The sequence below is a fragment of the Pleurodeles waltl genome, chromosome 1_2 (assembly GCF_031143425.1).
Source record: "Pleurodeles waltl isolate 20211129_DDA chromosome 1_2, aPleWal1.hap1.20221129, whole genome shotgun sequence".
Classification (NCBI taxonomy): Eukaryota; Metazoa; Chordata; class Amphibia; order Caudata; family Salamandridae; genus Pleurodeles; species Pleurodeles waltl.
Genome location: NC_090437.1, coordinates 630,979,669 through 630,998,063, shown reverse-complemented (window position 1 = coordinate 630,998,063; position 18,395 = coordinate 630,979,669). Strand labels below are relative to the sequence as shown.

The following is an 18,395-nucleotide window of genomic DNA, read 5'->3' as shown; positions in this document are numbered from 1 at the left end:
GTACTTTTCATAGGCGCTATAATCAAGCTCTCACTAGGCCACTGCTGCAGCAATGTCATCTGGTCAGCTCATGTGTTTTTAACATAAAGTAATTGCTGGGTGCATATTCAAGAGCTTTAGGCTGCACTTAAAGGAACCACTAAAATCAAGATGATAGCAATTTAAGAAAATACAAGTGTAATGAATACAAACATTGAAAATGCTGAAATTGGATGTTTGTGAAGTTCATTCTCACGTTTGGCTCACAGTACTATTTACAAAAGCAAAATAGGATCCTTTTGGATGTCTCTGGTTTGGCATTTTGCAAACAGAACCAGCTACACGTGGTAAACTACAGGGCGCAATGCAACAACTACTCAGCTCCCAAAAGAGAGATGTCACAATCTAGCAAAAAATTCAAACAAATTCTTATTGAAATTCATTCACAAAAGGGCTCTACAATGGGGATTGATTCCTCCATCTGAGTTTTCAGTATCGAAAAGTGAATGACTGTAGGAAACCCGGTTTCAGAGCTCTTGCCTACATCTAGGTAGTAGAGGAGGGTTCTTGTTCCACATATACCACATAGTTTACCGTGACAGTGAGGATTAGGTATGATTTTTTTCTAGGTCCTGATGAACCGCACTTAGATCTTTACAACTACCATAGCGAGAAACATGACCTTTCCATGTCAGGCAGTGTAGGGACTTCCAACTCTGCCCTCTACAAACCAAACCCCTAGATGATAGGGTCCTTGAAACCAGACACCATCTTTGAGTAGGGAAACATAGACATTGCTCTTATTTTCCCCTCACCTTCTTTGTTTTTAACCTTAACAGAGGTTCACATTCTCAATAAAGATTAATTATATGGTTCCTCTAGTCAATTTTAACAGTTCGCTTCCACCAATCCCACATTACTGCATTCACCACCGGCAAAGATTTCTAAAAGATCTCCGGCAAAGAGTCCCCTTGAGGGGCCCGTCAGGCATTGCAGTGCCGACCTGACGAGGAGCAAAGCCCGATGATGAAGCATCTCACCGAATGGTGAGTGAGGGCTCTTGTTCCCAATCTTGAACATTCACAGGGACCTATTGATTTCTCCCAGACTGGACAGAGATTAATCACCTTCACTGTCGAACTGTACATCCGGTTTCTTGTTAACATTATGCATTAATGGCATAAGTGAGGTTGAGAATATGTTGTTTCATGCAGATTGCTGTGCATGATTCTGATGCCTTGGTCTTTAGTCATTGCTTTAATACAACGGTACTCAAAGTACGGCCCGCGGGCCGCCAGCGGCCCCACGGACCTAACTTGGCGGCCCGCGAGACGCACACCAAACGCAATAAACAATGGCCGCCGTATGTAAACATAGAGGAGGGCCGCGGGAGCATGCTCCCGCGGCCCTCCTCTATGTTTACATACGGCGGCCATTGTTTATTGCGTTGCCCTGACGATCGTGGAAGCCAAAGCCCCATAAAAGTCAGCGCTTGCAGCTAACTTTTACGGGGCTTTGGTCGTCTGCTTGCTGTCACCGGCTCCACGTCTGCTGCCCGCCTGCCTGCCTGCTGTTCCAGATTTGTGGCATCTTTACAGTGCTTTGAGTCAGGTAAGGCTCTTTGGTTATTTATTTATTTGTTTTTAATGTAGTGTGTGTTACTGGGGTAGGCGTGTGAGCAGATTGCGCTGTGTGTGTGCGCTGTGTGTGTGTGTTACTGGGGTGGGGTGAGAGCAGATGGCGCTCTGTGTGTGCGCGCTGTGTGTGTTACTGGGGCAGGGGTGGGAGCAGATGGCGCTGTGTGTGTTACTGGGGTAGGGGTGGGAGCAGATGGCGCTGTGTGCAGATGGTGCAGTGTGTGTTACTGGGGTAGGGGTGAGAGCAGATGGCGCTGTGTGTGTGCGCGCTGTGTGTGTTACTGGGGTAGGGGTGAGAGCAGATGGCGCTGTGTGCAGATGGCGCTGTGTGTGTTACTGGGGTAGGGGTGAGAGCAGATGGCGCTGTATGTGTGCGCGCTGTGTGTGTTACTGGGGTAGGGGTGAGAGCAGATGGCGCTGTATGTGTGCGCGCTGTGTGTGTTACTGGGGTAGGCGTGAGAGCAGATGGCGCTGTGTGTGTGCGCTGTGTGTGTGTGTTACTGGGGTAGGGGTGAGAGCAGATGGCGCTGTGTGCAGATGGCGCTGTGTGTGTTACTGGGGTAGGGGTGAGAGCAGATGGCGCTGTATGTGTGCGCGCTGTGTGTGTTACTGGGGTAGGGGTGAGAGCAGATGGCGCTGTGTGCAGATGGCGCTGTGTGTGTTACTGGGGTAGGGGTGGGAGCAGATGGCGCTGTGTGTGTTACTGGGGTAGGGGTGGGAGCAGATGGCGCTGTGTGCAGATGGCGCAGTGTGTGTTACTGGGGTAGGGGTGGGAGCAGATGGCGCTGTGTGTGTTACTGGGGTAGGGGTGGGAGCAGATGGCGCTGTGTGTGTTACTGGGGTAGGGGTGAGAGCAGATGGCGCTTTGTGCAGATGGCGCTGTGTGTGTTACTGGGGTAGGGGTGGGAGCAGATGGCGCTGTGTGCAGATGGCGATAGGGGTGAGAGCAGATGGCGCTGTGTGTGATAGACCGGACCCTGCAAGGGTAAGAACTGTGCTGCTGTATCTTTGTCTTGTAATGCTTAGGCACCAAGTTAGACCTTTGTTTGTACAACCTCTAAACAATAATGCTTACTTTTATAACGCATACCCACCAACCCAGTACAGCCAGAGAGAAACCACCCACCCATGAAAACTACCAAAAATCAGATGACAATCCCAATATAAATCAAACCATTTGTGAAGTGTCCAGTGGGGTACACTTTGTGTGATGGGCAAACACCTTCAGCTTACTCCTCCTCCCAGGGGTGTGGATGATAAATGGCTGCTGCATCTAATTAAATGTCTCTTGTGATTAGGATAGGGATATACTCTGGAACATTCCCATTTGGCTCTTGTGATTAGTGTAGGAATATACTACTAGAGCTAGGGCTGTTGAAAATGTCTTACAATAATACACTTTTTTTTATCTGGCCCCTGGCATTTCGCGCACAGTTGATTTCTATTGCTGTGTGACCCAGTATGCTGAAAAAAAACAGTTTCTAAAAAGAGGCCCGTATACCATTCATTGGCCTCATTATCACTCTAGTATTCCTAGCAGGTTGCAAGCATAATTGCAAAAAATACTTTTTATAACATGGTCCTCTGGGAATCGGCAAAGGCCAGCATGTGTGTTGCCAATTGTTAGATCACGGTATGCTTTGTTTCCTTTTACACATCACTTTATATTACTTTGCTGTTGTGCACAGAGGTCTGTAGCGAGACGCAGTGTTGGTCCATTGGTCGTGAGGCGGTGTCGGTCCATCGGTCGCTCATGAAGTGTTGTCGGTCGTGAAGTGGTGTCGGTCCTTTGGCTGTGAGGGGAAAATCTGATTCCTGACCCTTGAAAATCATTGCACAAACTTGCTGAGACCAATGGCCTACAGTCCAGTTACCAAGCCTTGCAAACGACCCAGATCCATACAGAGTGAACACAGATCATTCCAGGCAGCATGGGAAGAAGAGTACTTGTTTGTTGAATGGCCAAAGGAGAAAGCTACCTGTTTGCTTTGCAAGGAGAAAGTAAATGTTCTTAAGAGATATAACCTGGAACGGCACTACAAAACTCGACACGCAAGTTATAGTGAGAACTTCCCATTGCACTCACAACTGCGTTCAGCAAAAGTGGCATCGTTAAAGCAAACACTTCTTTCCCAGCAGAAGCTCTTCCTTTGCCAAATGAAGGAATCTGAGGCTGTTACAGAAGCATCATTCAAAATATGCTACCTGCTTGCCAAACATAAGAAGCCATTCACGGAGGCAGAGCTGGTGAAGAAATGTTTCCTTTCAGCAGCTGAAACTTTGTTTGAGAACTATAGCAACAAATCCAGCATTTTAAAAGAAATTGGTGCCTTACAGCTATCGGATTCCACTTGTGCACGCAGAATAGAGGCAATGGGTGAAAATATCCAGGAGCAGGTGATCAAAGCTGTCAGAGAGTCACCGTTCTTCAGCATTGCCATGGATGAGTCCACAGATATAGGCGATGTGGCCCAGTTATTAGTTTGGGTGAGGTATTTGGACCAATCACTTCATCCCAAAGAAGAGCTCCTGTGCCTTCTACCACTGCACGGGCACACAAGAGGAGAAGATATTCTGGACAGTATCTGCAACTACTTCGAAACACATCACATACCACTGGACAGTCTTGTTAGCATCACAACAGATGGCGCCCCTGCTATGGTAGGCCATGACAGAGGCTTTGTATCTTTGCTTAAAAAGAAGCTCACTGGACAGCCTGTAATAGACTACCACTGTATTATTCATCAGGAAGTTCTGTGTGCAAAATTAAAGCATGGAGAACTGAATAACGTCCTAAAACTAGCAGTGAATTTTTTTTATTTTATTCGTGCCAAAGCTCTTAACCATAGACTTTTTAAGGCTATGCTGCAGGATTCTGAAGCTGAATATACAGACCTCTTGATGCACACTGAAGTGCGATGGCTAAGCAAAGGGAAAGTTCTGGAGCGGTTCATTGCTTTGCTTCCTGAAATTGAACACTTTACAAACAGCAGAGGTCAAACATTCCCAGAACTAAAGGATGTGAAATGGCTTTTAATGCTCCATTTTCTTTCAGATCTATTTGCACACTTCAATGCTCTTAATTTGATGCTGCAAGGCAAACAACAGCTTGTGTGGTCCATGATGAATGGTATTTACTCATTTGAAAGTAAGCTTGTGCTATTCAAAGAACAACTGGATGTTGCTGACTTCACCCACTTTCCAAAACTGTTGGCTGTGACTCAGAGGTTTCCAAATGCACAAGAAATGCTGCCAACGCTAAATCTTGGTGCATGTCTTGAGGAAATTTCTGGGGAGATCAAAAGGCGATTTTCTCAATTCAGAACCCTCACCCCCCTATTCAGGCTGGTTGAAAACCCCTGGATGGTGAGTGCACGAAATCTTGATGCTGTTGAACTTATTGGCGTGAAAAGACCGCAAGCACAAATGGAGCTGATAGACATGCAGCATAACTCAGCTCTTGAAGCATCTTTTTTGGGGCAGGCACCAGAAGAATTCTGGAACACTGTGCCTTCTGACAAATTTCCTGTTCTTTTTACAGTGGCCAAGAAAATAATTTGTATGTTCGGGTCAACATATGTTTGCGAAAGTTCGTTTTCCACAATGGGACTTTTGAAGAGTAAATTCAGAAATAAGCTAACAGACTTACATCTGGATCAGCTCTTAAGGCTTGCCGTTTCAGACATAATACCAGATTACAGAACACTAATAAGAGACATGAAGTGCAAAATAAGTTCGTAGTATGTCTTCCTTTGACATACCTATTTTCCAGACTCAGAGAAAACTGTGCTGCATTGGGCCTGTGCTGAATATCCTGTTCACAAGAATTACCATGCCATGCCTCTTAAGATTACTATTGTCTGATAATAAAAATGTTTTTCAAAATGTCCCCTTTGTAGGTTTGTAGTTATACCTGGATTCAAAATACAGCATTGTTTAGCATTGTTTTGAAAAAGGGGGTGGGGTGGTTGTTCCCCCTCTAAGCCCCGCCCCCTCTAAGCCCCGCCCCCCGCTGTCACTTCAGTGCGGCCCTCGGCCGCAAACCATACTGCAATTTTGGCCCCCGAGAAAAAGTTTGTGAGTACCCATGCTTTAATACATCCTCCTCTTTCACAAGTGGTGTTGGTAGGAAAAGCAGGAGGATGGGGGAAAAGCAGATGGCACAGTGCTGCTCCGAACACCTCTGGATCGCTGTGTTTTGAATAAAGACTCCGTATCATCATAGTGTTGAGGGGAAAAATATGGTATACATTTTTAGGGTTTTTGGATTGGTCTGTCCCTGCAAGAAACAGAGATCCTCTTCAAAGTGTTTCACAAAGTACATCTTTTTTGCTGTCCTTATTTATAAGTTGTGACCCTGCTACATATTGTGCAGCTGATCTTGTCTGTAATTGTTAATGTCTTGCACCCTCTATGCTAGAGTTGATGGCTTCTTTGTTTTAGTTTGTCTAGTTATTAATTGAACTACTTATTGGTAAGTTTACTCATGAATTTTGTTTTAATTATGATAAGGGCCATCTGGTTAAGTGTTATAATAATGGTTGGTGGAACGTTTTTAATGTTGATTCTGGGTACTGGGCTTAGGCCGAGTCCTTTCTGACTACATTGTAGGTATCACTGAAGACCTCTGTACTGATGTTTTCATTGTGTGTATTTAAGACAACATTTTAAAACATGTTAATATGTCAGATTTGTGACCAAGAAAGATATAGGTCTTGATCTCAGTCTATCAGCCATAGAGGTGCAGACAGTGTACTTCAGTCATCTGGGAAAATTGTGCTCACCCTCCACCTTGTGCAATGACAAAGCAGAAGCATCCAAATGGATTCCACTTTGCTTTTGTAAATAATACTATGAGCCAAACTTAAGGATGAACTTCACAAGATGTGAACTCCAGCATTTTCATTATTTGCATTTGTTACTGATACATTTTCTTACATTACTTTGATCTTGAGGTTATGGCTTCCTTTGAGCACAGCCTAAAGCTCTGGTGTATGCTTCCAGCAAGTATATTACACTAAAAACCCCTGAGCTCTTAACCGGACTTTGCAGGAGCGGCTATATAATGGTAGTCTGATTATAGAGTCTATCAACAGTATCTAGCATAGCACCTTCTCACATGCAAATCCTGCTTCTTTCTAAAGTTTTGCATCCTCAAGATGAATGCTATCTCAAAAACAATCCTCTTTGATCCTAAAATCCTGCATGAAACACTGACCTGCCTTTTCTTAAAGCTTTTGATTGTTGCCTTTCATTTTTCCTTAAAATGGCCTTTCCTTTTCTTTATTTTTTCTGAAAGCCTCCCTTCTCTGAGGACAACCTACTCTAAATCACATTCATATATGCCCTAATCCCTGGTATTCTATTTCTGCAAATTGCATACAGCTCTGTTGATAGATCACAACCTTTCCTTCTTTGAAAGTCATAACTGTACAACTCTACAATACCTAAACTCCTTTGTCTCATCTATCAACCCAACAACCGTCTGCATGAACTCACATACCTCTCCTACTAATGATCACCAATAACTACTAATAATTTGATCTACCATGAAGAAACTGAAGTAAATGCATGGAATAGTCTGCTTAAGGGTAAAAGGCGAATACCAATAACTAATAACATTGGACTAGCCACTAACCTTGGGTTCTGGAGCAGTGTCCTGCACAGCATTAAGCACTTCAACATGTCGTCAGGGGCACTAGGCACTATATGAATGCAATTACAATACAATACAATACAACTAAACGTTTGCAAAGTTTTGTGCTGCTCAGGGCAAGCAAAACCCAGTCACCAAGTAGTAGTAGGCCATTGTTATCAAGCCCTGATTGCAGGGAGCCTGCTTCAACAAGGGCATGAGTCAGATTCATTGCTCCCCTGCAGGCCACATCCTTATCATTTTTTCCACTACAGTCAATGTCCCTTCATCTCGCAGTACCTGTATTGGCACACAGTATGGGATACATTTGTCTGAAATGGCGATACACTGCCCTACAAAAGCCCCTTCACAGCAGAAGTCAAGGCACATTGGAAGCCTGCTAAACAAAGAATGTCCATAAGCCCGAGCTGTGTACTGCAGGGCAGCAAGATTTGAACTTGTTCAGGAAAGATCTCCTGCTCTGGACAAACAATTCCCTAATATCCTGATTCAAAGCACAGGCTTACTTTGTATGTAATAAATTTGATCTGTGTGTATTCTTCATATTCTTTGCACATGATCCTCTTCAATGAAAGTGAAATATACACGTAGGGGGTTATAACTTCCTCGTTCTTCTCCATGCCCATTTCTTAATATCTAATCACAGCAATGACCATAGTAAGAGTGATCTATTGCGCTGCTTTCTTATCTGGTCGGTTACCACCTATTGGGCCTCGTCTGTAGTGCTATTGTTGCAAAAATCTAATAGTTCTTTGTGGTTAGCCCCCATCTGGAAACGAAGATCACATAAGTTATACGAGAAATGGTAAGGCGTCAGAGGCTCATACTAAGTGCCTGGGCACATCTCCGAAAATACCATGCCATTTCCCTAAAACGTATTTGATTTTTAGGGCCGTATGATTTAATTGGGAGCAGGTAACTCCAAGCAGCATATGGCATTCTCTTGCATAGGAAAAAAACTGTGAACCACAAGGTTGTTTCTGACCTTCGTAAGCTGAGGGACCATATGACTGTCTCGCATCATGCCACAGTGTGGTGTCTGTGTTGGCTTTGGCTAGTAACATAATAAGATTATAATAGGTTTTTTAGCCTTTTCAAATTGAACATACAGATGTGTCCATGTGAAAATGGACATTAGGTTGATTACAATCTGAATGAATCGCCCAAAAAAAAAATCAATGTATTTATAAATGTGTTTTTATACTTCTCTACCACAAAATAAATTGATAGAAATCTGCCACCGCAGACATAATTAAAACGAACACAGGTGCAAGAACAAAAAATCGCAGTCAAAAAACAGATTTTAGAGTATAATAGCAATTTTCTGTGTTCCACATTTGTACATTTCATGTATAGGATTACCAAGGTGTACATGGACGATCCACATAGAAAACAGGCCTGGCTGAGCTAGTTGGTGTCAACTGTGAAACCGCGACACACGCCTATTGCCTTTGTCAATCCTTTTTTCTTTAAGTAGATGCCCACTGTGTGTGCACCCATCTTGAAATGTTTTTGTTAAGGCTTTACAAAGAGGTTTCCAATATGGCTATTATGCATGTGTACGCATAACTGTTCACACATGGTGACCATCTTGGATTTTTATTTTAAAAAAATAAATCAAATATAGCAGTTGTGCTTGTTCTTGCATGCATGCATATACACGCTGACCTTCATGGAACACTTTACCTTTTGCTTTAAGTAAAAATATTATGGTTGCAGTATATGCACATGCATGGTGACCACATTGGTATGTTTTTTCGACATATAAAAAAAAAAAGGATTCCAAGATGGCTGTGGTGGGTATACACCTGCTCCCTCATGGGCAACTATTGTGGAATGAATTGCAACTATCTCAAAGATGTTTGCCGGGGGACCAGAGGCCTAGCAGGTGACAATGGGGTAATTTTTTTAATGAAGAGAGTAGTGCAGTAAAAAGAGTCAGTACAGGGACAACAGTGTGAGCTAGAGAGTGCAGGGACAACAACATGAGACAGACAGAGGGAGTGAAAATAGGCTCTCGTGCATTACAAGGTTATGACATCAGCTGTAGAATACATCTTATCTAGTCAAAACATGGTAAGGCCGAAATGCTCCTTGGACAGGACAAACATATGAATAGGGAGACAAGTCACTGAATAAGAATTAGGGCAGTGGTTCCCAACTTTTTGACTTCTATTGACCCCCACTTTATCATTACTGGAACCCGGGACCCCCACTGAATCATTATTGGAATCCTAGTCCCCTCACCCCCACTGAGTCATTATTGAAAGCTGGGGACCTAATCTGCTAATATTTAAAAAATGTTCTAAGCAGTTGCGGACCCCCTGAGAAGGCTTTGGGGACCCCCATGGGTCCCCGGACCACAGGTTGGGAACCACTGAATTAGGGAACTGAGACAGACAAGAAAGCCAGGCAATCATAGCAAGGGGAGAGACAAGGATCACTCTGTGTATATTGTGTTATAGACAATAGGTCTTTGACAACAAGTTGACAACCTATTTTTAAAATTGTTTCGTTGTAACTAGATTTACCTTAATATCAATGGTGTCAAAGATAGTATGCCTCTGTTTCCTTTTTATCACTGAAGTCAAAGAGGTGCATTATAAGCAACAGACACTAAAGAGCATCCCTGGCTGGTGTGAAAAGGAACTGTGGTCTCCCAAATTGCAGTTGGGCTCAAAGGACATCATGCTGAGTGTCTCAGTATGTGATGTGGTAATCTGCACCAATAGGTACTAGTCTCGAAAAGTATGCTATCCACAGGGTGCAGTGTGACCTCTCCAAAACAAATTTGAAACTTCTAAATGGGCTGTCATATGGTAATGCCGCTTGCTTCCAGTTTTCTGAGATACCAAGCTCAAAATATTGTGTTTTTTGTCCTGCATAAATTCCCCCAGGGTTTATCCGACAACATGTGAGTGAAAAACATACACACTGATTAGGGAGTATGTATATCGGCTTAAGTTCATGTTTGTTTGCGGTGGGGTGGCCACTTTCCACTCAGTTGTATGAAAATCAATAAAGAGTTTTTTAACAAAAACTAATTTAGGAGCAAACTGAAGTATTAGCATAGGAATCACAATGAGGTACAAATAATTTGCGGTGCCCTTATAATGAATTGTACCAATAGTTTACACATATAGCCAACACAACTCTAGCATACACCCCTATGTGGGACATAGGTAATCCAGCTAGTGTCAGTGGTCCAAGCAGGATTCAGACCATGTGAACATTTGCGAAAATGTTTTTTAGGAGCTGCAGAGATATATAAAACTGTCTTGTATTGAACAGCTTCTAATTTCTTTTTGCAAAGAATATTTAACAGGCTTTTATGTGTTTCATTTTCCACCCAATGTTCTATTCTGTGATGTGTTCTATAATATGTGTAATAACAATGTTTTTCTAAAAAAATATATAGATACTCTTTAGGCCTGCTCAACGAATTTATATATGTCTTACAGTTAAATACACACACACACACACACACACACACACACACACACACATATATATATATATATATATATATATATATATATATATATATATAAAAAGATAACAATTTTTTTTTAAAACAATGAGTTATAAAAAATACACAAATTACCTTGAAATACTGCAACACTTGAAATTCTGTGTTTATACAATACATCTTGAAATCTCAAAATATTACCTTCCTTATACATATACTCCCTTTCTATGTAAACATGTAGAGATATATTTATTACTTCACTCATACTGTACAAGAGAAAACAAAATATCAATCACCCCAATCCACTACTCTGTCTCTCTTTCTCAATCTATCCTCTATCTCCACTCTCTGACTCATCCCAAACCTCATTCTACTGCTATGATCTCCAAAATAACCCTTCATAAACTCTAACCTCCTCTATCCCTTCTGGCTCACCCAAAACCTCAGTTGCTACTATGATCTCTTAAACAACCCTACCAAATTCTCCTTCGTCTCTCTTTTGACTCATCCCACACCTCATTTTATTACTATGATCTCCCTAATCCCTTTCTACAGACTCTTCCCTCCCCTATATATCATTTTACTTATCCCAAACCTCATCTTACTACTATGATCTCCCAATTATTTTTTTCTAGATTCCTCTCACTTCTATCCCTCCTTTATTCTATTCAACCCAACAAACAGACTCTCCAACTAACTCATATTTCCCTATACTAATCCACCACTAATCCCTTTGGGTTCTGAAGTGGCACGCTACTCGCCGAAAAGCGATTTAAAGCCTCATCAGAGGTTGCAAGCGCTATATAAATACAAATACAATTACAATTTTTATTCATGTTTGCAAACATGCTGTTTCTTTCGTATGAAAGACCTAAGCACCAAGGTTTTAAGTGGTTTGTGGAAAAGATGATGTGTGACCATATATTACAAGGGATAAAGTACCCCCAGCCGTACAGAATAGGAAACTGCAAGTTATCTCCTAGTTCCATAATCTTTTGAAGGAACATGGCTTTGGCCTTGTTCCTCTACATGGTTATAGTACTCCTTGGTGACTTGCAATATCCTTATAATGTATGGGAGGGGGTACTTTATCCCTTATATTATTTTAGCATAAATGTCTGATAAGTGGTTTTCACCACATTTTTATGCTACATTCTTACATAACTCCCAATCCTCCTCAACATCCACATTTGCAAATTTAGATTCTTGTTCCATGATTACACTCATTATGGAACCAAACTGTGTTCTGCCTCGCAATAGTTATTTGGTATTTGAGTTACTGTGGCTTCTCTTGTTTTGAACATCCAAAGTAGAAAACATCCATCATATGCCAGAAAGACTTTATAATCCCTTTTGAATATATTGTTACATTACTAACAATTTAAAAACTAACTTTATTAATATCTTCTCCTAGCTCCACATTTACTCATTCGCTATTGGGTGTCACTTTATTGACTTTTCATCTTGATTTGACCATCCGAAGTTCTTCTATTCTGGTTGTTAATGTACTCAAGATATACAAGGTACTGAAAGGACTACTTTTAGTGCCTCGTTCACTGTCAGTCAAATTTATAAACAAAGTAAAGATATGTAAAAATATATTCTACAATGGACTGTCTACCACTTTTAGAAAAGGTGGATCTATGCATTTAGTCTTTTTTCATAACTTGTGTTCAACTCTCTTAAGAGTAGCCTGGTGATAATGAAAGCCAACTTTCTGCCTCTTTTATCCGCTGCGACTTTCAATTCCATACTGGACAGGATTATGTGTACTTATCAACATTCAACTTTAACAAACTTTCAAAGATTTGGAAAGTTTGGTTTTCCATTTCTTTCCCTGCAGCCCCTCCCCACGTCATTGTTTTTAAATAAAGTATTCTATCTGGGTCTTTGATTTATAGTGTTTTGTCAGAATTAATACAGAACAATTATACAAAAAGATTTAGATGACTGCCGCTGTCATGTTCCCTGAAACTATTGAATTCACATCCAGTGTATTTCCAAAAAGTAAACTCATGTGATAAGGTAGGTAAACCTGTTAGAACATCTTTCATCTGTGGGTGAAGATGGAGAGACCAAACCTGAAACCCAAAATTAGTACTCTCCACACAAGTACTGTTTTTTCAAAATACAGTAACATTTTTGTGATATTTTCCTACAGATAATATAAAACGTGTTGCCATACGTTTTGAATTTTAAAGGCTAAACGGGAAAAAACCTGGTCACTGTGGTTACTTTAAATTTGTTTACCTTTTCATGCACCCTATTTTCGCTGGCATTACGATTCTGTGCACTGCCATTCTGTGCCACATTGCATGTGCTCTGTCCCTAAACCTGTAGTCAAATGGGCTTCATTTGATTAGAGTACATATGTTTACAGTAAGATCATTGTACTGTGGCCCACATATGACATTTAACACTGCATGGAAGTTAAATGTCATATGCAGGCTACAGCTTGTATTTATACCACCCACATGTATGAGCAAGATGTACAGCTTGCGAGAGTGCCTTTTGTGGTTTTGGCGAGTGGCACTGCTGTGGTTTTAAATCTCTGCAGTAACACATAGCAAGAAAATGTGCACAAACCATGTAGAAAAACCTGTTTTTATATATTATCTAAGTCACTTCCAAAGTGTGCTTTATAAGCAAACAAGGTTGGGTGCTTGGTATGTGGAAAAAATGGCACACTAGACATTAGGAAAAGTTTACCCTCACATAGAACACTTAGAGAAAATTGCTTTAGCTGTAGAGGTAAAGCTGCATTTACCAGGAACAGACTTAGTAATGACTAAAATCACCTATTCAGATCTAACGGCCTGATTTAGGTATGTGTATCTAAATCCCAGAGGAAATAAGGAGATTTACATTTCGGCAGACGGGATCTCTGTCACCGTTCTGACAGAGTAACCCATCCGCCAATATCTAAATCAGGCCCTAAGTGTGGGAAATATTGGAGTGATGATTAAAACTATAATAATTATTTAATAACTTTGGTGGAAACGTAAGCTTAGGACCTGTCTGAGTAAACCGGTTTATATCTGGTATTCATTTTTCTGGAAGACAATGGCTTCGCCTCTAGCAGCAGTAAAGTAGAAGGCGCCTCTGCAAGTGGTCACTTAGCAATGATTAGCCATCTAAGAGAGGGACAGAAACAGCTTGTGTGACAAGGGGACAGTTGTCAGAGTTTTTCCTTTGACTTGGCAATGCTAAATGGCAGTCCATAATAGCAACAATTGATTCCTAAAGCATATCAAGACTTTCTGTCTCCAATCCCAGTAGGAAGGAAAGCTAGTTCTAGAACTGAGAGAAGAAAGGACATGTCTTCATAGGTGAGCGGCTAGATGAAGAACCAGAGCTCCTGCAGGTGGAGAAAGGCTGGGAACATCTTGGTTCAGGAACTCTGTGAATGTTTGCAAAAAACGTAGAAAACAAACGAAAGGAAATGATAAAAAAAATGGAGGTGGGAATTCAGTGGGAAAATTGCCAGGATTAGATGTATGTAATGTTTTAGTCACTGCCTAGTGCATAAGATAAAACTGACACCTCATCACCACCTCCTCAGAACATGTGTGTGCTGAGGAAAAAAAACATCTGGAAGAAAAGAAGATTTTGTCTGTCTACTGGGGGAAGAAGACTGAAGGACTTTTCGCTCGTGATGGCACCTAGTGACTGGAACTGCTCTGTAAAGGTCAAGTGGTTAGCCTTCTGTTGCAGTTACAGGAACAAAAAAGACAGAATTTGTCCATGCCCTAAAGAAGGCCTAGTTGACCACTTGAAACTGGGACCTGGGAAAGCCTTGGCTAAGAAGAGACCTCATGCGCATAAGCCTGCCCTAAGAACCCGAGGGCTGTAGGAGAGAGTAGGGGGGACTTCCCCATGATCCAGAACCATGGTTTTTTGGGGACTCTTAAGTGTTGTGGAAAGCAGAGGCAAAGATGTTTGTCTTCCTCTTGAAGCTGTGACCCCCGAAGAACCCTAAGAAGACTACAAACACTTGAGTGTACCATGGTGGAGGATTACTGACTCTACCATTAACCTCCGAAGCTTCTCTGAAGAAGAACAGTTTGCTGTTAACTTTTCCTTGTTCTTGTTTTCGGTGCAAGAGCGGACCTCTAGTGGCTAGTTTTGGATATTGCACACAGTCTGAATGTGAGCTTTCGATATCCATTGTTCCTGTAGTCATTTATGAACATTTTCTCTTAAATATTTTAAAAATCCACGTCTGTTTCCAGTTTTAGCCATTGTTGTATCTTTTTTCTTATTACTTTTTCGTGCGTGTTCTGAAGTTGTTAGGGAATTACTGTCTGATGTTAGATGTTGTTTTTTACTGCTTGAACTTTTCACATATTTTGCTGGGGCATTACCTGCTGTGTGTGACCAAAACTACCTGAGGTTAAATCTAAAATGGCCCAGAGAGTAGAAAACTCCCTTCTCTTGTGCTTACACGAGCACCAGAAAAGGAAATGAGACATTAGCACACCTATTCTGTATGTCTGCTAGCAGCCGAGAGGATTGTGTTGGTATTGCACCAGTCTCTACTCTATGCCCGAAGCTACTACCATACACCTCAATGCATTCAATGCACAAGCCCTGACTATTAACATACATCTAGAGCTGTGTTCTATGTACCGCAATCAAAACATAAAATGAAAGCTAAGTCACACGTCATCATAAGAAACGTTATGCTTATTTATAGGCAGGGTAATCTTCCAACCAACCAGGGGGATAGATGTTTTCATTTTTTGCTTAAAAAGAGTAAGGTCGTGGTGTGAGCTCCAGCAATGAACCATGTTTTACCTGAAAACCAGGTAGTGTATGATTGGGTGGAAGGTGGTGGAGTCTTAACCAGTAGGCACACTCAGCCATTTGTGTGAGATACTTATCTTGGTATCTCAGTGGGTAGGATAATGGATAATTATATCCAGAATCCACCTGCTTAGCAAGACAATATGCTCCTCAGAAGTCACTTGAAAAAGCGAGTTTAGTACAAGTGAGGTCACATCTGTAACCTTAAAACCCTTCCATGATTTAATGAGATGAGAATACAGGGAGCACCTAATAGGCAGGGGCTGCTACTTCACCATAGCGTCGCCTCATGGCCAAGAGCTAGGAGATGAAAAATAAAATGATAGTTGCACTATTGTTTTATTTTTCATCTGCTGGCTCAGGCAGCAGTACAGGAAGATGCAGGGCAATGGGAGGTGGGAGGGGGAGGGGGAGGATGAGAGTGTGCACCTAAGTGCGCATGTGTGTTTGGCCAGCTGTCTTTGTTTGACAGCCGAGCTGGAGAAACTTCTCAGACCCCAGGGCACTGTCTGAGTGGCAGTGACTGCCACTAAGACCAATCTTGACACTGCTTTCATTCTATGTTTAACATGAAAGCAGTGGCAGGATTGCTGAGGAGCCTGTGCTGGTGTCCCAACAAATGCTGGGACACCACATGGAGCGAAGAGGAGCGGAAGACGGCAGGAGATGGAGATGGCGGTAAGGTAAGTTTATTTCATTTCATTTTTTATTTTCCCACTCTGTCTCTGTCCCGCCCTCCTGCCCCTCCCCTTGAGATTTGCAGCGGCCGCTGCTGCAAATAGCCATCACCAGGGACTCTTCAGTAGTTTGAGGATGTAGGAGAGTGCCTATGACCAGGAATCCTAGCACACACCTTATTCGAACAAATAAAGGAGAAACCCTCAGAATTCATCAATCAACAACCCAAACATATTTCTTGAATTGATATCAGGTGTCTGGCCCCAAACTCTGTTTAGATAAAATGCCCTGGGTCGCCTTTGAAGTTTGAATTTGATTGGGAACCAACAGAGGCTGCCTCTCATCACAGGCTGGTGCTACCAGAGAGAAAGCTGGCCCTTGCAGGGCCATTTCCCGAATAAATATACGAGTGATATATAAATCCTTAGCTACTGGTCTATTTTTATGGAATGGTCGTATGAGTAAGAAACGTTCTAGGAAAACACTGCAACCACACACTTCCTTTTCATTTTGTTTGTTAGTATATTTCGTCAGTACTAGTTGAATAATCTGTAAAACGAGTTGTTTCATTCAAAAATAATTACAATCATCAAATAGTGTTGTACCACGTGAAGTGTAGATGGAAAGTCACCCATAGGTAAATGGTGAACACTCTGTAGTACATGTGAATATCAATGCAATGCATTAAATACCCTGAGTAGTTCATCTGACTCCCAGTACCTACTCTTTTTTTAGATTTCAGGCACAAAGCAGTTCAGATAACATTAAAACATAGTTATTGTATTTCAGTTGCTCTAAAGGGATATGATGTGTGTGTTGGGGGGGGGGAGGGGTGAGCACAGGATACTCCATGTTCACAATGGCAGCATTTTGACAATACCTGTAAAGGGGGTATAAAAGATTAAAACAGGGTTGAAATAAGGCAGACACATGAACTAGAGACTATAGTCAACTAAATGTAGAACTCCAAACAGGAAAGCTTCAACTCTTAAGTTTTAGAAAAACCCAGCAAACATGTTTACTGGCTGTATACCGAACTCCTCGCTAGATATTCAAACCCTTCGACTGCTTTTGAAAAAATGAAAATATGCAGGAAATAATGCATTTTGCCGCCCTGTGTGCCCAGCCTCCTCTGAAAATTGCAACTTATCTGACCTTCCGCTGTGATTTGGAGCCTCTGCTGTGAGGCGTCATATTGCTGCAGTAGTCTAGTATGATAACAGTCGAGGGCAATGTGTAAATGAACAAATAATATACATTACCCAGTGCAGTAACCACTTGCGTACAACATAAAATACAAAAATAGACTCATATGGTATAATATAAAAAAAATAGTTACCCAGCTACATGGCGCGAGCCAGTAACCGATGGCAAGGAATGGAAGACCCAGGGCGACCACCAGCACAACAAGACACTTGATGGCGATGGGCTGTTCCCGTAGTCCTGAGAGGTTTTCGTACCAGATTGTCAACAGCTGCTGCTGACAGTTGGGGTGCGCCACAAACTGCAGGAAAACATAATAAAACCAATATTAATGGAAAAGTGGACATGCCATTTAGAAAAAACAACAGTTAAAAGGTTCAAAATGTTATGTAATGGCGGACGTGTCAGAAAAGAAAAGGCGAGACATCTGACGATGGATTCACAAAGAAAGTCAGAAAATTTGCTCCCATAGATTTTTGATATTTTTAAACAAATGTTCACATTTCATGGAATTCAAAAGCATCACAAGTAGTCCGGGGAAGCTGTGGCTGACTCACATGCCTGAATATTTCCCCAATTGGATGCGTGACATGGAGTCAACAATAAATGAAAAATATAATGCACGGCTGCATTTGCATCTGACAACTGTTTCCCCTGGGAACACATATTGAGACTGTCGAACCACCCAAAAGCTTTGAGACTGCTATCTCCTTTTTTCACACAGAAAACAAATTTACTCCCAATAGCAAACCACTGACCGTTTCCAATGTATAAACCTTCCTGCAAAGGTATTGTGACTAAGCATGGGGTTTCCACCTTAACATTACTTTACCGGTGCGACCAGCATTTTCAAGCCAAGGCTGGTCTAAAAAATTGGAAAAACAAGTAACAGCAGGTATTTTTCCTTTTCAAATAAAAACTTAAAACAACTTATACAAGAAGAATACAAAGTGCTGTCTTAAATGTT

General features: G+C 41.7%; 1 protein-coding gene across 1 annotated transcript in view; it reads right to left on the bottom strand.

Annotated features, from left to right (window-relative positions):
- Positions 1-18,395, bottom strand: part of TRPC3 (transient receptor potential cation channel subfamily C member 3) — a 490,138-nt gene that overhangs the window by 87,602 nt on the left and 384,141 nt on the right. Inside the window, exon 4 of the mRNA XM_069242530.1 lies at positions 17,565-17,729. Within this exon, the coding sequence (XP_069098631.1) occupies positions 17,565-17,729 (165 nt within the window). The remainder of the gene's footprint in view (positions 1-17,564; positions 17,730-18,395) is intronic.